This window comes from Camelus dromedarius, chromosome 6, assembly GCF_036321535.1.
Source record: "Camelus dromedarius isolate mCamDro1 chromosome 6, mCamDro1.pat, whole genome shotgun sequence".
NCBI lineage: Eukaryota > Metazoa > Chordata > Mammalia > Artiodactyla > Camelidae > Camelus > Camelus dromedarius.
The window spans coordinates 18,622,131-18,645,946 of record NC_087441.1 but is presented as its reverse complement, the minus strand read 5'-3'; the positions used below and the strand labels follow the sequence as shown (position 1 = coordinate 18,645,946).

Here is a 23,816-nt window from a genome sequence, read left to right as displayed (position 1 = left end):
TTCACTATTGCTTGTGTTCCACAGGATCAGCACAAAATGTATAAAGGATTTCATCTGAATTTTGAACCTTAAGGCTCTTTGTGGAAAGTTATTACTGTGTCTTTAGATACTAGAAACTAGAAGTTGACATTTAAAGCATTTAGATTTGTTTATTGGAGTGAATGGCTTTTCCTTCCTAGATTACTATTAAAAAAAATAGATTGTCTGAAAGTCAGGAAAAAGTGGTGAACCTGAAGAAAGACTTGGCAGAGATGCAGGAGTGGATGACGCAGGCGGAAGAAGAATACCTGGAGAGGGATTTTGAGTACAAGTCCCCGGAAGAACTTGAGAGTGCTGTGGAGGAGATGAAGGTGAGGTGGGGACCACCAGTGTCCACAGGCTTTCTGTCTCCCTCCTCCCTTCAAAATCAATCAGGCGGTTAGTCATCTACTGGCTGTAAGGTGTGATCTGTACATATAATCCTTCATAGTAAGATCTCAAATTAAAAAGAAAACAGAAGGGCAGCTGCCTGATTTTAGTAGGATAGGATGCTGAGAGTCCATGTGTTTAACTTGGCCCATAAGTTGGGTCCATGAGGGCCCCCGGGAAAGTTTCTGACACTAGAACCTCGCGGGGGCCACAGAGAAAGACTCACATTTAGTGGCGTCAGTTTTATATTCACAATGTTGTGCAGCCATCGCCACTATCTATTTCTAAAGATTTTCAGAAAGAATTGCTTTTCATAAGAAACAAGAGAGACTTCCCAGTTTGGTTGGGGTTTATCTTTATTTCGTCAACTGTATTCTTCCAGCTAGTACCTGGGGCATGCATGAATACCAAAATATTATTAGAGCAGGTAAGAATAGCGGTAGGAATGTCATCAAGGGATTGAGTATCAGTTGGGTCCTTAGGATGTCTTTCCTTAAAACTTACATTCCTATGTCAATAATCTTGAACTCCTCTTTTTATATAATAAAAGAACTGGGCCTCATTCTAACACTACTTCAAGTATCCTTCTGTGTTGAAGCCAAAGGAGATAATGTCTTAAAAGCTACAAAAAAAAAAAAAAAAAAAAAAAAAAGATCAGCACAGTTTTACCCCACACTTAGCGTGCCTACAAGTGTAACAAAAGCAAAAATCTCTGTTGCAGATATTTTTTAAAGGATTATATTTCATCAGTGCATTATTGTATTTTAATCAAAGTAAATAAAAGGGGCTTTTAGTGTAGTATTTTCACAGAAACACTTTTTTAGTGTAGCTTTTCTTGGAACTTTACAAATACTCAGTATGTAGAGTATTTTAAAGGTAGCCTACTGTGTTAAGAACCATCTTGTTTCATTTATTCTTCTCCTTTGTGCTATTGACATTGTCATTCTATGGTTTCTTAAGGTTGCTAGGAATGAGAGTTTAGAAAAATGAGACTAAAACCCTTGATCGGGCAACATTCTGTTTTTATTCTGCCAAACAACCATTAGGATTAAAAAAAAAAAACTGCACTTAATCATTTTACCCCAACCTAGAGAATTTTAAAACCATTAAGTAGTAAAAAAGGCTACACAGGAGAGCGAAAGGCTGTTTTAGTTTGATTTTTCCTGTGTGTGAGGCTTCATCTTAAGCACAGAGGGAGAATGAGGAAAGAAGCTATTTCTAGTTCAGATCTTCCCAGTATAACTTCATCATTTTTGAAATGCTGTTAATTATCAGAAGGATAGATATACTTATGTTCCAGGAGAAAAAATATTTATATTATTTTTAAAGAATACGTCCACCATGGTGTACTTTCATTTTTTGTGAAAATGTATTTCAGACCAATAAGCTCAGACTTCCAGTGTCAATTAAAGTTTTATTTTGGGGAGGGGAATTAAAATGAATGAATTCACTTAAATTATTTTTAATTCAATTAAAATATATTAAAATTAAATTTACTTAATCAAAATGAATTCACTTAATTCTTATTAGGGGCCCAGACTTTGACAATACATCCTGTCAGTGAACATAATTTAGGATAACTTAGGTATTTACCACTGCTGTTATTTAATGAAAATGCCCATGTGGGGACTGTGTACATTGGGATGTATAATGAGTGAAACTTTGTAGTTACCCTTCTTATTTCAACAGGTGCTCTCTGTATTGATTACCTACATAATGTTCCAACTAGGTAGTTAGAATCATCCAGATGTTTTAATTTTGGTTTAGTCACATTTTTTGAAAAAGAAAGAAGTTGGTTACTGAGATAGGGAGACAGTTTTCAAGTTCATTCTGTCTTGAAACAGAGGGCGAAAGAGGATGTGTTGCAGAAGGAGGTGAGAGTGAAGATTCTCAAGGACAACATCAAGTTATTAGCTGCAAAAGTGCCCTCTGGTGGCCAGGAGTTGACATCTGAGCTCAATGTCGTGCTGGAGAATTATCAACTTCTTTGTAATAGAATTCGAGGAAAGTGCCACACACTAGAGGTATGGTATTTTTTTTCACTGATGTATTTCTGAGATTCAGATTTTGTAATGTACTAACCATTTCCATATCTTGGGAAAAAAACTCTCCATGTTTCTTTTCAATTACTAGATCACTAAAGAAAAGTAGTTCTTTCATGAGATCATAATATTAATAATTAGTAGATAATAATTTAGGTAGTAGGTTGATAAAAGTGAAACAGAGAGACTGGAAAATTGAAGACCAAGATCTGCCTTCAGTTGGTGGGAGGTTCTTGGTAAAGTCGTTTCTTAGCTTCAGTTGTTACATTTATTAAATGTGAAATCAGGGTTTTCATGTTACAGATGACCTGGAGGGTCTGTTCCAGTCCTAAAATTCTAAAACAATATACTGTGAATATCTTCTTGGTTTTGTTTTGCCTGGTTAGTGCAGAGATAAATTGAGGGGTATTTTTTTTAGAGTGGTGTCTAAAATTACAGGTTTTATTTAGAGTGAAGAAAAGATGAACTTGAATGTGTATTTTACTGGACCATTTCCCCTGCCCTGGCCAGTTTAAGATGTAGATGATTCTGTGATTTAAAAAAAAATAAAATTAAGATTTTGCTTGTTTGTTTATACATTAGTGTGACTTTTGTTACATCTTATTGATCAGACTTAAGAAGCCCTTGAATTTATAACAATTTAAATTCAGTTCAACCTAAATCAAATGATTGTATTGTAATAAATCCTAAAATGGTAATCACAACCACAATATTTAAGCTAAATTCACTCATTATTCACTTATTCTGAATCAATTTTGTGCTAAGGTAAATATGTGTAATTCAAATTAGTTAATAAGAAAGTTACAAGTCAAACAAAATCTTATTCTGTAATATTAAGATATCATCTAACATAAAACAGCTGAGGTTACTCATTTGAGAATTTAAAGTTCTGTAAATATAATATATAACATTCTGTATGGATAATCTTAAATCCCCATAAGTGATCCTGGGATTGAATTCTACAGTCTTGCCCATATTTTCTTCTCTGTCCTAACCACCCATGATTTTGCCTTTTCTTTTTTTCTCTTTATTTGTAGCCAAAGTACTCACAATATGCTTAAATAATGAATGGGGTCCCCAGGTTATCCCACACTAACAAAAGACCACCATGGATTCTGTGTTGTTTCTGTGTTTAGGACCTGGAGGTGACAGTTTAAGGATGAGGAATGAAATATTTTGAGGTTGTAGAATTGCTTGGAGAATTATTTTTAAAATTACTTTTGAAGTAGTTTGAGAGAATTAGCCTGAAAGAAGAAAAGGGAAAATGTGAGAGAACACTATAGATAAAAGAGAAAGGTGACACCTTTGTATCTTTGAAAGAGGAAGTGACAAGAATTAGAAAAGAGATTTCAAAATGGAAGCACTCTTAAAATTATGTGAGGGATTACCAAGGGATCTTGTGGAAACAGCCAAATTTCTAAATTAGAGTAAGGATGCCATCCTACTGAAGAGTGCAACTTTATTACCTTGATTATTTTTAGATTCCTTTAAACTGTTTTAAATCATGAAACAGTCCAAATTTATATAAGGGTACAGTTAATATTACGAACACTTTTATACGTATCCCTCAGATACAACAAATGTTAACATTTTGCTGTATTTTTTCCAGATCTTGTTTTAAAATAAAATTAATTGGCACTACAGAACCTGTTTCCTTCTCTCCCATCCTATCCCGTCTCTTGATCCCTCTCTTGGAGTAATCATGATCCAGAAGGGGTATATAGTCTTCCCAGCCACGATTTTATATTTTAAATATAAACACTTATGTTTCAGTTATTATTTGTTGTGTAACAAACCTTGCCCAAGCATAATGACTTACAAAAACAACCGTTAATACATTTTTTCATGATTCTGTGGGTTGATTTGACTCAGTTGGGTGGCTCTTCTGCTCCCTGTGGAGCAGGTCCACATGGTCCCTGCATTCACTGGGAGCTCAGCTGGAACCTTCATGACGGCCTGTCATCCTCCAGGTCTCCCTCCACCATGACCTCACAATGTACAGCTCTTCTACAGCGTGGCAGCTGGCTTTTAAGAGGGAGCAAGCAGAAGCTGCCAGTCCTCTTAAAGGCTAGGTCTGCACTTTGGCACAGTGCCACCTCTGTAGCCTTCTTTTGGTCTAAGCACATCACATTCTCAGGGAGGAGAAAATAATCTCACCATTTCATGGGATTAGCAGCAGAAAATTTGTGGCCATTGTTATCCACTCTCTGGTCATAAATTAGTTCGATTCGTTCCACCTGTGAAATACACTTAACGCTCTCCAGGGATGCCCAAAGTCTTATCCAGCACAGCATCAAGCTTGGAGTCCAGGATCTTGTGATCTGCATCAGGTCCAAATGCAGAGGGGGCTCCTAGGAACAGCTTCTTCCAGTGCAGGTATTTAGGTGTGGCACCTGGTGACCTGGGCGCAATAGAGATAAGTTATCTGCACCCCATAAACCCAACACAATTCTGAGATAGGTACAGGAAAACCTCAGCAGACACTCACATTCAAAAAAGCTGGGGCAGCGGAAGGTAAAAATGGCAGGCACTGGTATTAGTGACTCTGAAATCTAATACTGGTAATTCTGAAATGCACCTGGGCACGTGCAGTCAGTGGCCCCTACTCCGGGGGCAGGGACTGTTGCCCTATTAGGGGCCAGTGCTGCTTCCTGGGAGAGCTTCTCTGCGAGCTGTCCTTTGCTTCCCATAAGAAATAGGGCTGTGCTTGCAGCTGGGTAGATTTCTCAGTCCTTTCTGCCTATATAAATTTGGGGGACCAGATACCAATTTCCCTTCTAATCTTAGCCAGTTGTTGGCAAATTACAACCTGAGGGTCAGATCTGGTTTGTGGCCTGTTTCTCTATGGCCCAGGAGCTAAAAATGGTTTGTATATTTTTAAAGAGTTGTTAAAAACAAAACATGCACACACACAGAAAAAATAAAGAAGAATCTGTTTCAGAGGCCAAATGCAGCCTGTAAAACCTAAAATATTTACTATCTGGCCTTTTATAGAAAAGTTGCTGACCCTTGACCTGGTGAGTATGCCTCATGTGGAGTGCACACTAGAATGTGTCCTCCCTCGGTCTATGGGTCTGAAGGAGGACCAACCCAGGAGGCTCCACGCTGAGCTGTCTCCTAAATTTATCCATCAAATAGGCTCCTCCTATATGAGGAAGGGGCTTGTTCCTCCCATAGTTTTACTCCTAGGAAGTGGAGGATACATTCATGCCCCTGCCCCCAATTCCCCACGGGAATGGGGATTCCGTGGTTGCAACTAATACAGTAAGCATAGCAAAACTCCGACTGGGGTAAAATGTGGCCCTCTTGATGTATAGACATGTTCATATGAATTTAGAAAAAAGTTGGAAAGAGTATACATCAAATGATTACAGCAGTTAGCTCTAAGTTGGAATAGGGTGGACCCCAGGGAATTCCAGTTTCCTGTGTAATTGTTAAAAAGTGTCACAAGTCTGGGTATTTTTTACCTTTCTATTAAAAAAAACCAAACTAATAATGTTTCCCTCCTGATTTCTTCTACTAATTATATAACTTTATTTTTGACATTTAAATAGAGTCTTGGAATTAATTTTAGTGTTAAAGAGTGAGGCAGGTCATTCCTCTTTGCCTCCCTCCTCCTTCCAGTTGGTCTAATATGATCTATTGAAGAATTCAGTTTTATTTCACTTAGTTGAAATTTCAGCTCCCTCAGTTTCTCAGTGCCCATATATACTCGTATCTAAATGAAATTATTATTAATTAGAGAGAATGTGTAGCGGGGGAGATGCACCGTCTCTCTAAGTGGCATCTTATCTAATCTAAGTTTTTTCCTGCCTACTTAGGAGGTATGGTCTTGTTGGATTGAACTGCTTCACTATTTGGACCTTGAGACCACCTGGCTAAACACTCTGGAGGAGCGGATGAAGAGCACAGAGACCCTGCCCGGGAAGACAGATGCTGTCAGTGAAGCTCTGGAGGTGGGAGCCTGCGTTATGAGTGGTTCTTTTGGTTGCAGTGAGGCCGAATGAGGGTTTAACGAGGAACGTAATGCCTCATGCCAGCGAACACTTTTGCTTCCTTGGTGATTTTTGGTGTAACTTGTGTTTTCTTCCATTGCCTGAAGTATTTATACCATCATATATATTTAGATTATTGGTGGCCCACTAGCTCAGCCTCATGAGGTGGTTAGTTGTTTGCTAATTAGTACATTTTAGACATCGCAAAGTGCTCTAGTGACTTTCCAGGTTGTTTTCACCAGTCCGTGGGTAAGACTCTGCCTTATATTATTAGGACAATTGCTACCTTTTGTCTTCATAAAGCTATTGTTGCTTATTAGACCCAGCAAGGACTGTGTTTCAGTGGTGCCTGCTCTGTTATCTTCAGTTGTGAAAAGTTGGAGGAAGACAGGTTGGAGAGGGCAATGTTGGAGACATAGGATCCTATCCCCAAGCCGAGGCTTGAGCTCCTTGAGGCCAAGAAACGTGTCTGAATTTTTGGTTGTTCTCCAGTAACCAGTGCAGCCTGTAGCACATGATAACTTAATACCTGTTACTTAAATGAATTAAAATGTGAAGAGAATAGATTTGCTTTAAAGAAAAAAAAAGGAGGAAGAAGGTAGCTATGCTTTTTAAACTGTAGGAACATGATGTGGTAATTAAGTAAATGACTGTATTAAAAGTCAGAAATAAGTCAAATGTGGTACCTAAATTTCAGGAGCCAGATGCTCTGCTGGAGAAAAGATGTCACTTCTCACATAAAATAGCAGAGCGAGGGATTGAGAGTACTAAAAAGAATTATGAAAACTTATTTTACAGACACATACTTTCCTAACATGAGAGTTAAAACGTGCATTCTAGAAATATGGAGAAAAGTATAAAGTAAACTCTAAGATAACCCTTTAAGACATTTTAGTGTATTTCTTTCTTATCATCATTATTATTTTTTTTACATATACATGCTGGAAGGTATTACTTTTTAGTAACTGGATCAAAGGCTTTGGTATCACCAAGGCTTTGGAGCCAAGTTGGAATCTTCTTTTTACTGTGTGTATGTTGGCAAATTACTTAACCTCTCTGAGCGTCAGTTTTCCCATCCGTAATATGGGAATAATATTTAGCCCATGTGGTTAGTTAGATTTATGTATATATAAAGTATGTGTGTAAAACAGTGCCTAATATTTTGTATATGTTGTAGAAAAATGAGTACCTATTTTTAGTTATATAATCAATAACAGTCTGAGATAATTTTATTTGTATAGTATTCTTTTTTGCTTTTGTTGTTGTTTGTTTTGTCTTTTTTTGGTGGGGGGCAGTAATTAGGTTTATTTATTTATTTATTTTGACAGAGGTACTGGGGATTAAACCCAGGACCTCATGCATGCCAAGTGTGTGCTCTACCACTGAGCTATACTCTCCCCTTCTTTTTTGCTTTTAAACTTGGTTATCACACCATGAACATTTTCCCATGTAATTAATAATCACTGAACTTTTTTGGATTATATTATATATTATCTTTCATGCTGAGTTCTCAATTTTATGTGTTAATACCATGAGGGATATTTTTGTGGACTAATCATTTATGCTCTTGTTCCTTAGGTAGATTTCTAGAAGATAGAATTATTTGTTTAAAAATTTTTTTTTAGCATCCGTGATACACTTTGCCTTAGTAAATGCATTATTTTTCCCCCACCTCCATCCAGTCTCTAGAATCTGTTTTGCGACATCCAGCAGATAATCGCACCCAGATTCGGGAACTTGGCCAGACCCTGATCGATGGAGGGATCCTTGATGACATCATCAGCGAGAAACTGGAGGCTTTCAACAGTCGATACGAAGAACTGAGTCACCTGGTAAGATCCGGGCCATGCGTGAGTGTTGGTTAGATGTTTATGTACGGAGCTGACCTCGAGAACTTACACCAGGGGGAAAGGTGGTACCAACAGAGATGCTGAGGGCATTGGAATACTGGGTGAGGAAGAGCCGACCTTAAACTTACAAGGCAGGTAGAACTTGATGAATAAAAAAATCTATCATTGAAATTGTTTCTACTTCTGAACTATCTAATTTCCTTTAAGGATCATATTATAGATGTATATAAGAATAATAACTCATGTTATCCTAGTAAATCTTAGAGCCATCAGAATTTGACATAAGCTGCTGTTATAAAATGTCATAATCTCTTAGATGCATCTTCAGAATTGTTATCACAGCATGCATATTCATATCAGTAAGTAGAGAAAGGAGACTTTTTATTGGAGGGTTGGGTGGATATTAGAAGCTTTCAAACACATGTTAAAAAATAACTAGTCATGTTTAGGTCATGAATAGCATCAAACTTAACCCAAAAGTGTGGTAAATAGTGTTTGACACTGTGCACATCTGTAGAACTTTTTTAAACTTTGGAAAAAATTTATATGTTCATTCTACTGATAGACATTTCTGTTATATTTTATATTCTTGTTAATAGGCTTATTGCTGATTCCTAAAAATGCCCTGAATTTAAATTAAATGGCATATTTTATGTTCCCTTTTAATGTATTATTTAGGCACACATTTTTTTCTTTTTTAATTGAGGTGTAATTAACATATAACATATTAGTTTCAGGTATACACATAATGATCTGATACTTGTATTCATTGGGAAGTGATCACCACAATAAATCTAGTTAACCTCTGGCATGAGGTTATAAAGTTTTATTCCTTGCAATGAGGACTTTTAAGATTTACTCTCTTACCAACTTTCAAATATGCAATACAGTGTCATTATCTACAATCATCACTCTGTACATCACATCTCCATGACTTACTATTATATAGTAATTATAATTACTGTATTATAAACTCTTTACTTTGTAACTAGAAGTTTGATCTTTTGACCCTCTTCACCTATTTCACCCACCCCTACCCCTGTCTCCAGCAACCACCAATTCTCTCTGTCTATGAGCTTTGTGTTTTTACATCAATTTTTAGTTTGTTTTGGTTTTTTTGAGATTCCACATATACCTGAGGTCATGCAGTATTTGTCCTTCTCTGTTTGACTTATCTCACTTAACATAGTGCCCTGAAGGGCATTTTTATATTTTGTCATTTTTATTTAGAAAGAATTAAAAATGAGTGATTTCCTGCAAGATACGTAAGATATTAGAGGGACCTCTTCATGATGCTTGCTAGTTATTACTTATTTGCCATGCAGGCCATTGTCTTGAAGTAGTGCTTTTATAGTTGTTTCTTTTCTTGGTGGTCAGAACATAAGGGTTTTCTTATAGTCAGCTATTTATATTTGTGCTGATCAACTGATGATTAAATTTTCCCCCATGTAGGCAGAGAGCAAGCAGATTTCTTTGGAAAAGCAACTCCAGGTCCTGCGTGAAACTGACCACATGCTTCAGGTCTTGCAGGAGAGCTTAGGGGAGCTGGACAAGCAGCTTACAACGTACTTGACTGACAGGATAGATGCCTTCCAAGTCCCGCAGGAGGCCCAGGTACTGCCAGGGACGTGAGGGTGTTTGCATCGTAAAGAAAGCATGTGGAATTGTCTCCTCACTTGCAGGGCACCAGCCTCTCTTGCCAACCCAATGGAGAGTCAGTGAGAAAGGCTGATCTTACTTGCAGGACAGCATGTGGATTTTTGGGTCCTCATGGTTTTGATGTGAGATCCTGGCAAATGACAACCACTTAAGAATTAGAATTTTCTTAGCTATAAAGTTGGGAAAATTCCTTCTTTATAAATAAGTGGCAAACATTAGAAGTGACAAACACAAAGACCTCCATGCCCCACACACAGCTGTCCTACAATATGGGTGGCCTGTATTATTATTGTACTGCACACTTATTAAAGCTTGTACAGGGACCAGTATATTCTTATGTGTTATATGACTCTGTGACACTTAAAAAAAAAAAGACCTTGTCTCCATTTTCTAATCTCTTTGTAGAAAATCCAAGCAGAGATCTCAGCCCAGGAGCTAACTCTAGAGGAGCTGAGAAGGAACACACGTTCTCAGCCTCTGACCTCCCCAGACGGCAGGACTGCTAGAGGAGGAAGTCAGATGGATGGGCTGCAGGTGAGAGGGAGAACGGCTTCCTTTGACTTTTCAGTGTGTTGGGCATAAAAAGAAAGTGAGAAGGAGCTGATGACTTGGGTGCCCTTGGTCTTCTCTGTGATGTAAAGATTGGGATGGGAGTGATGTGTTGAAAGTGCCTTCCAAACTAGGCAGGGCAGCAGAAACAAACTGTTGCGTGGGTGGACAATATTGAATCTGCTTTTTTTTAGACGAGCTGAGAAGAGGGAGCAATCTAGACACAGAAGGTAGCTTTGTATAGGTTTTCCCTTCGATGTGGAGCCGCCATCAGTACTGGTGTGGCTGATACACTGGGCAGGCTGACTGCATGGGATACAGACCCACATCGTCCCTTAACAGGATATGTGAGACTGACTTTCACTCTGAGCTTGTGATGAAGGGCATTGTGACTTCTAGGTTCCTGAACTGTTTTTCAAACAGGTGAGAAAATTAATGCAGTTAATTCCAGCAAGGCTAGCTTAGCCTTTCATTGTATCTCAGACCGAGACACTGGAATTCATGACAGTGGGCTGTGCAGTTCGCTGAGGTGATCGGGCAACCTCACTGCATTCTTTTAAGGAACATTTTTATTGGCGCTTTATTTTACAGCTCTCTGGCAGTGTGTGTTATACTACTGTTGTCTGCTGAGAGAGATGACCATTCTGATGTGACGTGCTTATTATTTTCATTTCTGCAAACAGAGGAAACTTCGAGAGGTGACCACAAAGTTCCAGCTTTTCCAGAAGCCTGCTAACTTTGAACAGCGCATGCTTGACTGCAAGCGTGTGCTGGATGGTGTGAAAGCAGAACTTCATGTTCTGGATGTGAAGGATGTGGACCCTGATGTCATACAGACACACCTGGACAAGTGTATGGTGAGGTCATTGGGCGGTTAATGTGTCCAGTGGGTTTCTTTGTAGCTAATATGGCTTCATCTAGTGCTTTAGTACATGGTTTGTTCAATAATTTTTAGTCTCCAGTGTGCTAAGAATAGGGATAAATGATGAAAAACAGGCTAAAAAATTAGGAGTGTGGTCCTTTCCACCCAGGTAATTAGAAGAAATAGGAGAGATAGCCAGTAAAATCAATTACAGCATACTGAGATAAGGAAACTAGAATACACATGTATATGACATGATTAAAAAAATGAAGGAAACACATCTTAATCACAGTATGAATTTAGAGAAGCTAGGGAAGGATGTGGCTAATAAACTAAATTTTTAAAGGATAGATTTGAGTTAGCTAGAAGAACCATACTTAGAATGAATGTAAGGAATATTGCAGTGTATGACAATTTCCTTCTCAAGGGAGGTAAAATTTTAAATTTTAATTAATAAACTTTAAGCCTAAAGTATGAAAGAAGAACTTAGAATGGATGTCAGGAACATCATAGCATAAAAAAATCATTCTCTAGGAAAATAAAATTTTAAATCAAAGTTTAAACCTAAGATATGAAAGAAGAAATTATTTATAAGGCCTTATTACTATTTTAGTCTTGAACTTTAAAATTCAGTTGCATGGAAATTGAAAAATAATGTAGCTAAGCATGCACAATCTTGGAATAAGTGTTCTGCTTGAGAAGAATCATGAAGAAACTAAAGATGACAGGTGTTGAGACCAGAAAAGTCTGGGAAGATTTCTTTGTCCTCTTCAAAACTGCAGTCTCCACATGTCTATTGTGTACTGAAGATTGTGTAATTACTCAAAATCTGGAATGGATGAATGAATGAACAAATAGGGTGAAATTTTATATATAGATTGTGCATATGAATGTAAATAATTATTTACCGAGATACGGAGATCAACAAAGCAAGCACTGTCGACCTTGTGTACTTAGTCCAGTGGTCTGTTCTTCTGTGACAGTGCCACGTGAGATGTTTCAGGTCAAAATCATGATGAATGGACACAAGAGAACCTGCCCAGAATAAAGCTTTTTGGTTTCAAAGTAACTAGGATGAGAGCAGCTCTGAATTTGACCTACATAACTCCGACTTCCTGTTGTCATATACATCTTGATACATTGAGCTTTTTATATACCTTTTTGTTATTTAAATAATATGTGCTCCTTGTGGTAGACTTGGTACTTCAGAGAATTGTAAGAAAAAAATAAATCTTAATCCTTTCAAGCTCCAACAGACAAAAATAGCCAACATTGGCTTTTTTCTTGTAATAGCATTTAGGATTTTAAAATGTAATTTAAAAAATGTTAGACATCCAACTTTCAGTCCTAATATTTTCCCACTTTTTTGTAGGAAGAATGTTTATATTATGGAATACTTTCATAAACCTTTAAAATATGTGTTTGAGGTTTTTTTTAATAAAACATGTATAATCTCTATTAGTGTATTTTCTTAGTTGATTTTTAAAGGTTTTTACAACCTTGATCTCATTTTACTCATCCTTTGAACCAGATCTGAAAAAGATAAAGCCCTTTGATCTCTATTGTTAGTTCTGAGCTGTCAGTCTTTGCAAGCCATGTTCTAAAATGCTTCCAGTTAGCCAGTTTTCACTACAATATGTAAAATGTCTTGCTTTAATTTTAAGAAACTCTATAAAATTCTGAGTGAAGTCAAGCTTGAAGTGGAGACTGTAATCAAAACAGGAAGGCACATTGTCCAGAAACAGCAAACCGACAACCCCAAGGGGATGGATGAGCAACTGACTTCTCTGAAGGTTCTCTACAATGACCTGGGCGCCCAGGTGAGGAGAGCCTGCACCCTGCCCACCTCTGACTCTCTCTCATTGATGTATTTTAAAATTTCATTTCTGAGAGAATGCATGTTTGAATTTTATGGCATCAATAAGTATGTTTTTGTTTATTCCAGTAATTTTTACTGTATTTCTTGAAATGTTATGTTACTATTCCAATGATGAATAGTTACATAGAAATTTATTTTTAATATTTAATCCAGAGTCATTTTAATATTTTCAGTGGCTACTGACATTTCCCATGTTATTCTCAGGACACTCTATGAATAATAGTCTCTGTATAAACTCAAGTTATTGGTCCTTGGATGGCTAAATTGAATAGTCTACTGAGACATGTTAAAAACATCACTAAATTGTAAGTGACAGGAAATTCACATTAATCAGCAAGATTTAAAATCCTTTCAAGAAACATCTGTAATTTGAACACTTTAGTGAATTCATGAGGATTCTCGTTGAGAATCTTTGTCCTGAAGCCAAGGAAGCAAAACCAAAATAAAACGAAGAAGAAACCTGTGGAAGTGAAATCTTCTTGTCAATACTGAAAAGCTGTGTTAGATGATGTATTAGATCCTACTTTGGTTTTTAAATATAAAGTAAGTTTCTACACAAGCCCAGAGAATACTAGCTGAAATGTTGTGATCACTTTCAAATTAAGTGTAAGAACAAACAGTCATATATTGCCTGTGCAGTTTGGACCTCATTTATGTAAGATTAGACTGTTGGCATGACACATCATGTGTCATTTCTATACACTGCACATCTGGAACACATACATTAGAGCTGTTAAAATATTATACAGCTGAAGTTATTTGTGAAATATTACTATCTTTTTCATTGACTGGGCGTTTTATAAATGCAAATGGTATGACTGGTTTTTACACCAGTTGTCTGTGACTGGTTTTAGGCTTAAGTCATCTCATTCAACACAATTGAGACTTTACTGTGTTGTGAGGAGTTACTCAGGCAGTGGAGAGACAGGTGAGCAAAAACATAAATAAAAGAAGAAAATATTAATCAAGTAGTTGCACAAAATAATATCAGATTATCAGTCTGAAGTGTTATGAAGGAATGTATGTACTACTTTAAGAGTATATGTAAAGGGGGATTTGGTCCAGTCGGGTTAGGAAAGCATCCCTGAGGAAGTGGTCCATAAGCTGAGGTCTGAAGGATGAGTAGGAATAGCCTGGGTGAGACCAGTGGAGGAGCTGTCAAGGCTGATGGAACAGCACATGTAAAGGCTCTGTAGTAGGAGGCAGCGTAGTCCATTTGTGTGGCTCAAGCACAGAGAGCAAGTGTGGGAACACGATGTTGGAGAGATGGGATGATACCAGATCGTACCAATGTCTTAGAGATTGTGGTGAAGATTTTAATCTGTGTCTTACGAGTAATAAGCAGTTATTGCAGGGTTGTTGCAGGGAGATGACATGCTCAGATATGTGTTTTTTAAAAGATCACTCACTGCAGTTTGGAGGGTGGTTTGCAGAGACATAGGAATGGATGTGAGCAGACCAGTTAGGAAGTCACTGTTATGCTGTTCGTGTGAGACGATGATGGCCTGAACTGGGGTGGAGCAGTGGAGATGGTGTGAGCAGATGTTTTTAGGCACTGTAGGAAGTGAAATGAGTAGGACTTGGGGAGAGATTACATGTAGGGAAGCAGGAGAGAGAAAGATGAAGGATGACTCCTGAGTTTCTGGCTTGATCATGGTGCCATCACTGAGACAGGCACTGGAGGGAAGGGTAGAAACATGGAGAAATCATAACAAATCATGTGTTCGATATGTTGACGTTTTAGTACCTTTGAGAGAGTTAATTGGGTATGTCAGATATTCATGAAGTTATTAAAGTCTGGAGAATACATCTGGGCCGAAGATAAGAATTTTATGAGTCATCTGCAGAGAGGTTGTAATTAAAGTTTTCAGTGATGATGAGATTGCCTAAGGAGAGGACAGAGTGAAAAAAGAAAAAGGGCCTGAATTGTCTAGAAGAATTACATCATTTAGTAGGAAGTTTGAGGAAGATGAGCTTGTAAAAGAAACTGTAGTATATATATGTGTCTTTTGTATGTATATATGTATATATACACATCACATTTTCTTTATCCATTTGTCTACCTGTGGCTGTTGTGAATAATGCTGCATGAATATGGGAGTGCAGGTATCTCTTTAAAAGAATACTTAAATTTCCTTTGCATGTATACCCAGAAGTGGGATTGTTGGATCATTATGTAGTTCTTTTAAAAAAATTTTGAGGAACCTCCATACTGTTGTCCATAATTGTAAACTTGAAATCTGCTAAGAAGGTAGATCTTGTGTTCTCAGCACAAAAAAAAGTTAACTGTATGTGATGATGGATGTATTAATTAACATGATTGTGGTAATCATTTCACAATATATATGTGTGTAAAATTATCACCTTGTGCATCTTTAAAACTCACATTATGCAACTGTATGGAGCTACAGTGAGTAGCAAGAAGTGGTAGCACACCAGGAGAGTGCTGGGTCTGGGAAGCCAGAGGAAGAGGGTATTGTGAGAATGAGCGTGGGCACCTGTTTTGAATATCATTGGAAGTTAAACATGATGTCCACTTACAAATGTCCATTAGATCTGGTGCCATTGGGGTCATAACTGAACTTAGCCAAGATAATTTCTGTGGAGTGATGGAGGTTGAAGCCACAATGTCATGGCTTGAAGTATGTGTGGGAGGTGAGATACGGTTTTAAACATTTGTGTGGGAAAGGTAAGAGAGAGGAAAGTCCTTAGGGGAGATGGGGCCAAAGTAGGGAATTTGTATGCGTGTGTGTGGGTGTGTGTGAGAGAGAGAGACAGACAGACAGACAGACAGACAGACAGACAGACAGACAGACAGACAGAAAGGTAGATAGACAACTTGAGTATGTTTCATACCTGGTGGGAGTGATCCTGTTGAGAGGAAATGGTTGCATATCCACGAGGGAGCAGGGATAAATGGCTAGGTAAAAGGTTTACAACTTGATGTTGTCTAATTTAATATTCAGTACATCTTAAAATGTATTGATTAGGCTGAGAAGAGTGTAAACTCTTATAAGTTGAACTGTAAATTATTTCCTTCCTGGTGTACACAAATCTTTGGTAGCCGTAAGTTTTATGATGACTGTTTAGCTGCCTAGGCAAGTCAGTCAGATAAGTATCACTTGAATATATAATATCTTTTAATGTAAGTGTTTGTCTTCTAAGGTCTACATTGATTAGTTATTATTAATTTAGAGTCACAAATTTTACTTAAACTCCATAGGAAAAAAATCTCACTTTTAAGAAGGAATTTAATAATAATCAGTCCTTGAGGTGTGTAGGAGTCACATTGAACCTAGGGGACCAGTAAAAAACAGAAATGTAACCCCATGCTACTTATTAAGAAATTTGACCTTTATAGCTAAGATTTTTATATCATTTTACATCATGTGAGAAAATTTCATCCTGTACATCATTTATCGCTCTACTATTTAGGTAATGTTATTGTCTATATATATGTGCACATGAAAGGAAGAACATGTTTTTATGTAGGTATTGGGTTGTGATGTCTTTTAAAGTGTCAACTCAGCATTAGATTGTGAATGGTTGTTTAGTTTGAGAGTGCCAGCATGTGATGTCAAGGGTCAGACCGGGCTCAATCTGATGGCCTTGCTGTCCTGGCATAGCCTTAACCATTTTAAGCATCACTGTCCTGTTCTGTTAAATGGAAAAGATAGTGCCTACCACAGGGTTTTATTGTATAGCATGTGTAAGGTTCCTTCGCACAATCCTGGAGCTATATTAAGAACCTGGTAGATATCAGTTCAGTTCATTTTGCTTTCTGTCCACAACAATAAGAACAAAATAATAATAGAAGTTTATGTATTATTTACTGTATTTTAAATTAAGTGGTTAATTGTAAAACATATCTTTGTGAAGAATCTTGCTGTTTCCCCTTACATTGCTAGAATGTAGTGTGTAAGTGTGTGTTTTTTGAACAGAATCATTCATTAAGAGGATTTTAAGGCATCTTTTGTTCAAAATGATAAAAAAAAAAGTACTTTTCACTGATTCCTTAACTTTGCTGCAAGGACTCAGGCAAGCCCTTTGTGTGTGTGTTTTTCTCATTTAAAACTCATAACGGCCTTTTGAGGGCTATACCTATTCCGGGGTCACTTAGGAAGTAAGTGGTAGAGCTAAGATTAAAACCCAGAGTTGCCTGACACTTAACCTCTCCAGTATATTGTCCCTCTGCAGAAATGGAAGAATGGAGTGATTCTAGGTACCAGAGATAAGGGTTAAGTATGTCTTGGGGATTAAATATGAATTCATTTGGATCTTTAGTTAATGTTCTGATTCACTCCCATTCATGCTCATATCTCTCTCTCTCTCTCTCTTTTAGGTGACAGAGGGAAAGCAGGATCTGGAAAGAGCGTCACAGTTGGCTCGGAAAATGAAGAAAGAGGCTGCTTCTCTCTCTGAATGGCTTTCTCTTACTGAATCTGAACTGGTACAGAAATCTACTTCAGGAGGTGTGCTTGGTGACTTGGATACAGAAATTTCCTGGGCTAAAGTAAGTTGTAGTTCAGATGAACCACTGATGTTAATGTAATCTGTGGCATTTTGATCAAGGAAATCTGGGTAGATGTCGTTTCTCTCCATTTCATATTAAATACAGTCTTTTCTTTTTTCCATTATTTTTTCCACATCTGTCCTAAGAAAGAAGAATATTTTCAAAGCAACTATCTTCAGAAGGTATCTTTATCTTGATCCTGAAAGAGTTAAACTCACGTGACTCATCCACAAGGCCTTTGTAGTCACTATGCCTATGTGGTCCTTGAAAACATAATTACCACCTTCAGAATCAGTGACAGTTTTTGAAGATTCATTCTTTAACAGTATCATGCTGAGTTTATTTATTAATTCTTCTATAATAACTTTTGTACCAGTAACTAATCTTTCTATTGCCAGCTAAGGGGCATAAAGTGCTTAGGAACAGAATTTTCAAAAAAATCAATAAAAGATCCAAGAGTTTTCTCTAGCCCTATAGTTACACTGAAATTACAGAGACTAGAGACCTGATCTGCTGATTCTCTCTTTTGAGGTGGTCAAAGAATGGAATGAAACACAAAGCAGTTGTTTTGTTTTTTTTTTTAACCAAGGCATTCTCTTTTCCTAAATTTATTTCCTAAGAAAGAAGCATGTGTACTACAGATAAGTGCTGAAAATAAGTGATCGATACCATGACAGAACTTTATATAAAGCCGCAGGTTTCAGTTTTGATATCCTCCATAGGTGTCGGCTTATGGGGAGGGGGGAGGTACTATGACATCGTGGGGTGATACAACTCTGTCTTAATTTGAACACTCTTTGGCGATAACCATTGAAAGACAGTTAAGATATTAGTTGCTAGAAAGATTGTTCTCAGCTTAGAAAATAGCTCATGAAAAGTATAATTATGCCATGGACTGTGTGAAGTGAAAAGTGATGTATGAAAGAAATGAAGCACACTGGAATTCTTGGGTTACAGTGGATGAATGCATCAAACTTTATTTTTTTGTAAATATAAATTTTTCAAGGGAATATTATCTTCTTTGTACAATACACTTTGAAAGTCATTATTTTCTTATTAGTAATGTAAGTCATATAACCTAACTGAGTGAGATTTGCATGGTATAACACAAAAAAAGACAGGAGCAAAAATCATATATAATCAAAGAATACCCTATTAGTTTGTTTTTTTTATAGGCACATATGGACATGCAGGCACAAGCATATATTTAAAAAAGAATTACATTGTGTTTAGTATTTCATGAACTTCTTTAAAAGCCTTATATCTTTAGGGGAGAGGATATAGTTCAAGTGGCAGAGCGCATGCTTAGCATGCACGAGGTCCTGGATTCAATCCCCAGTACTACCTCTGAACATAAATAAATAAACCTAGTTACCACCCCCAATTAATACAAATAGATAAAAAAAATTTTAAAAAGCCTTAGATCGTCAACATTTTCCTTTACCTATAAGTGTTTTTATGTCACATATTCAAGATAGGAATAGTATTTCATTGCATATTTTATTTTTTATTGTCTCATTCCTCCATTCATGTTCCATTACCAATTTTTATTATTGTAAAAAGTGCTGTGATGAATATACTTGTAGCCAAATCATAGTATACATTCATAATTATTTCCTGAGGATAAATTCTTAGCCCTAAAAATTTTGAGTCAAGGGATATATCCATTTTAAAATCTTATGCCTATTACGAAATTGTCCTTCAGAAATGTTGTACCCAGCACCTGTGAGTGAGAATTCCTACTTGCTTGCTTTAACTACACTTTTGACAACGGTAGGCAAATATGTTTTGGGTATTTAATTAAAACGTTTTTCATTAGTTTATAGGCCATTTGTAGCTTCTATCACGAATATGGTCTTTTATTTAGAGATCTTTACCTGTTACAATGATTAATGCTTAGTGTGTTGTCTAATGGTGCTTTTTATTTTTTTTGCTGCTGTAGTTTCCTTTCTCTTCTGTATTTTTTAAACACTGTTATTATACATGTTTTAAAGAATGAAATCTTTTTTTCTTAATAATTTCTGCCTTTAATGCTTAGAAAGACCAACTCTACTCTAAAGTTATGTAATGATTTACTTATATTTCCTTCTAGCTCTTTTATAGTTTCATCTTTTTACCTTTAATGCTTTAATCCTTCTGGAATTTAGTTTGGTGTATATCATGAGGTAAGGGTCTAACCTTTTTTCCCAAATAGTTGACCAATTATCTCAGCACTATTTTTTGAGTAATCCTCTCCCCTCTGATTTGACATGCTAAATTCATATATTCTTTTTGCTGTTACTTTTCTTTGTTTTCTGCTTCACTGATCTGGCCCTCTGAAGTATTTAACTGTTTAACTGTGTGGCTTTATATTTTAACGTGTAAAGACAGAATTCTCCATCTTTATGTTTCTTCTTTTGTATATACTCATATGAACTATAGGATTATTACCCTCAAATTCTTAGCAAAATTCTGTTAGAAAGTTTTATTTGAATTTCCTTAAATTTATAAATTTATTTTGAGGTCTTTTATATCTTTGTTATATTAAGTCTTTTTAGTAACATGGAATGTCTCATTCCCACCCTCCCCCCACCAGATTCCCTTACATCCCTATATAATGCTTTGTTTTTTGCTTTGTAAACATTATGCATATATGCAAAAAAGTTTATTCCTACATATTTATTTTATTGATATGTAAAAAGTATGCTTTTCCTTTTTTAAACTAATTTCTTAGAGCTAGTACATAGGTAATATTGGTTTTTGCATATTTAATTTTTAATCATCTGTCATTATGCACTTGCATAAATTCAATTAGTTTTTCAGTCGATTCTCATCATTTTTTAAGGTAAAGACAGTAAGTAATGATAAGTTTGTTTCTTCTGGAACTATTCCCTCTTAAATTCCCATTTAATCTGACTTCAGATTTGAAATAATGAAGATAGTATATACGAATCACAAATTCACAGCACATTCCCTTCACTAGAGTAAACTAAATGAACCATCAGTATGTGACATAATGATCCATTTTTTCAACATTGTGTTTTCAGACTTCAACAACGTACATATTTCACATTTTAATGTATTTGTGCTTTAAAATATGTAAAATTATTTTCAATACAAAATTTAAAAAGCATTTGCATTTTATGGTTTTTATTCCATAGCTTAAAAATCATTATTTTTTAATGTAGCATTTTCTTTACGATAAAGTCTGTTAGCGTAGATAGTGTGTATACTGTTTAAATTTAACTACTTGTAGTTAATTATTTCTTATAGTTCCTAAAGACTACTGTAGTCAATCAGTACATAGCCACTGAAGGAATGCAGAAAGTTATTAACTGCAGAGAGCATGGTTGTGGGTATTCTGGATTTTTTTTCCCCTCCTTTTTGAAGAAGACCACTTGAGAGAAATATTTCAGTGCCTTTATACATACACCAGAAATTGACATGACCAAATGAGTCTTTACATCTTGACTCACTTGTGAACTTGCAATTTTTATGCCTTTCAAAATGTGATTTAATGATGTGAGATTAAATATAGTCTTGAGTTTCTTGAAATTATTTGCTTAAGTTTTGTTCTAAAAAGGGGCAACAGCAGTAGGGTAGATATGTGCTTGTTACTTTTTGATTGAAAGAACTTTGTAGTTCTAATTTTGGAACCCAGCATTCTTTTTACAAAGCTCTGGATGCATACCTTGCCTGGTCAGACTTTTGAATGTGGAGAATCAAGTTATCAGACTACCATCCTGAGTATTATCTTTACATATTATGACAATTGTGAAACCGAAGCTTAGACGTGCAGTTTTCCTATGGTTTACTTAAAATGACGTACTTCTTGGTGATGTTTATAAACAGACTATCTGTCATGTCACCTAGTTACAGGATTTTGTCTTGCAAGTACATATAGTGTACATCAGTAGTTTCCTGTAGTAGTCAAGGAGATAAATTCATTATGAATGTTTTAGAATTGTGAGTTCTGGGATAGTCCTGCTTTGCCAGCTTGTAGTTCCTGAAAATGAAATAGATTCTTTACATCTAGAGTTGTGATGAAGATAATTGGTGTTGGTGTGTAATAAATGAAATTCATACTTAAAGTAAATGAAGTAATTACCTTTTCCACATCTAAATTTGTTACGTTCTTTGGTATTTGCATAGTTAAATATTATAAGTTTTGTAAGAAACTTAAAACATCTAATGTTAATAAGTTAAGGAATTTTGTGAACCTTTGACATATTGTAAGTTATCTAGGGAGTCATGACCGTGGAAGAAAACAAAATAAAGATTGCATAACCTTTTATAATGTTCTGAAAGATCAAGTGGGTCCTGGAATTTTTGTTTTCTAGAATGTTCTGAAGGATTTGGAAAAGAGAAAAGCTGAATTAAACACCGTCACAGAGAGTAGTGCTGCCCTCCAGAACCTGATCGAGGGCAGTGAGCCTGTTTTAGAAGAGAAGCTCTGTGTCCTTAACGCCGGGTGGAGCCGAGTTCGCACCTGGACCGAGGATTGGTGCAATACTTTGATGGTATGTTTCAGGAAAAATTGAGTGATGAGATCTTCTGTCCTTTAATTTTTAAAAAATGAACACAGCTTTGGCTAGAATTCCAACTCCTCTTTTCTGTGTGTCACAATTCTGTTTTGCTTGTAAATTAATTTCATTAGACTACATTTTATCTTTTCCTTTGAAAAGATAATAACTAGAAAAGGTTCAAAATGTCTCTATTAAGTAATAAACCATTTGTGAGACACATAGAAATATGTACTTTAATATCTTAGTAAATGTGCCTTATTTGTTACATTTTAATGACAGTTTTGTATTTAATTTTCATACTATCATATACTGTATATATAATATTTTTAATGTTCTAATATCAGTATATTAGTTAAAGGCACAGGTTCTAGCATCTGATGGCCTAGGTTGAAATTTTGACTAGTAGCTGGATGACATTGGTCAAGTCACTTATAGGCTCTCTAAGTCTCAGTTGTCTCGTGTAAAATGGGCCTAATAATTTCTACCTCATATAGTTTTTGTGATTATATGACATAAAACATGTAGGACTCTCATTTAACTATACTTAAAACAAGCAATTTTAGGTATTATGGTGATTATAGTAATTGTTAAATGTTATATGTTGTTAGACTCTGGTTATACCACTATACTGTTAACCAGTATTTCATGGAAATAGTGATCATTTAATTTCACAGTGGTTTTCTGTCCCTCTTTTACTAACAGTGAATGTATGGCAACCTTACCCTCCCCTCCCTTAAAGAGAGTTCTCATCTATAAATTATTATTTGTTCTGACATGTCTGAGATAGGACTTTTTCCTACTAGGTAATGCATAGAAACAGAGAAAAATAAATTATTGTGTGTTTGAATATTTACTGAAATCAATCAGAATGTGTTAGGGCATTGAAGTTGGTAGGCTTATGTCTTGATCTGTCAGATTTATATCCAGAGTTCATCCATGAATTATTATCTTCCTAACCCTGGGTAAATTACTTAATGTCACTGGGCTTTAATTTCCCTATACAGAATATGAGATTAAAAGAACGTATCTAACAGAGTTGTTAAATGTCAAATAACAAATGTGAACTTCTTGGCTCATAGAATATGTTTATTAAATATTTTGTATATTCATTTTTGTTATAACTGGTTTTATTCCACATTCTTACAACCCTTACTTCTATCTTCTTCAGCCTGTACCTTCTAAATTCTCCTTTCAAATAATATCTTTCTAATCTTATTAAAACATTCGATTTGCCTGCTTCATTGAGGTGAATGTCTGGTGTCTATCAGTTCTTAGTCAAAATCCAGACCACTGTCAAAACTTTCCTCATGTCGTTTATTAGTTATCTTTTTCTTTTTTCAATGATTTTTTCTATATTATAGATTAATAATTTGTTTCCTTGTTTTTAAGCACTTTTCTTCTAAGTTTTTTCTAGTTTTCTTCATATAAAATATAATTCCTAAAAGTTGCTGATTTCATCGTAAGGCTCCCCCACTCTTTTCGATCAAGTTCTAAATTCTTGCCTTAACAATTTTGCGTAGTTTTAATCAGCTTAACTGTTTGCTTCTGCTTTCA

At 36.0% G+C, this 23,816-nt stretch overlaps 1 protein-coding gene across 12 annotated transcripts in view; it reads left to right on the top strand.

The window, feature by feature from the left end:
• Positions 1–23,816, top strand: part of UTRN (utrophin) — a 457,624-nt gene that overhangs the window by 154,321 nt on the left and 279,487 nt on the right. For all 12 annotated transcript variants that reach the window (XM_064486618.1, XM_064486616.1, XM_010983720.3 and 9 more), the window contains 10 exons: positions 180–350; positions 2,253–2,432; positions 6,272–6,406; positions 8,128–8,277; positions 9,748–9,909; positions 10,360–10,488; positions 11,187–11,360; positions 13,030–13,185; positions 17,587–17,757; positions 22,077–22,256. In XM_064486618.1, coding sequence (XP_064342688.1) covers positions 180–350; positions 2,253–2,432; positions 6,272–6,406; positions 8,128–8,277; positions 9,748–9,909; positions 10,360–10,488; positions 11,187–11,360; positions 13,030–13,185; positions 17,587–17,757; positions 22,077–22,256 — 1,608 coding nt within the window. The remainder of the gene's footprint in view (positions 1–179; positions 351–2,252; positions 2,433–6,271; positions 6,407–8,127; positions 8,278–9,747; positions 9,910–10,359; positions 10,489–11,186; positions 11,361–13,029; positions 13,186–17,586; positions 17,758–22,076; positions 22,257–23,816) is intronic.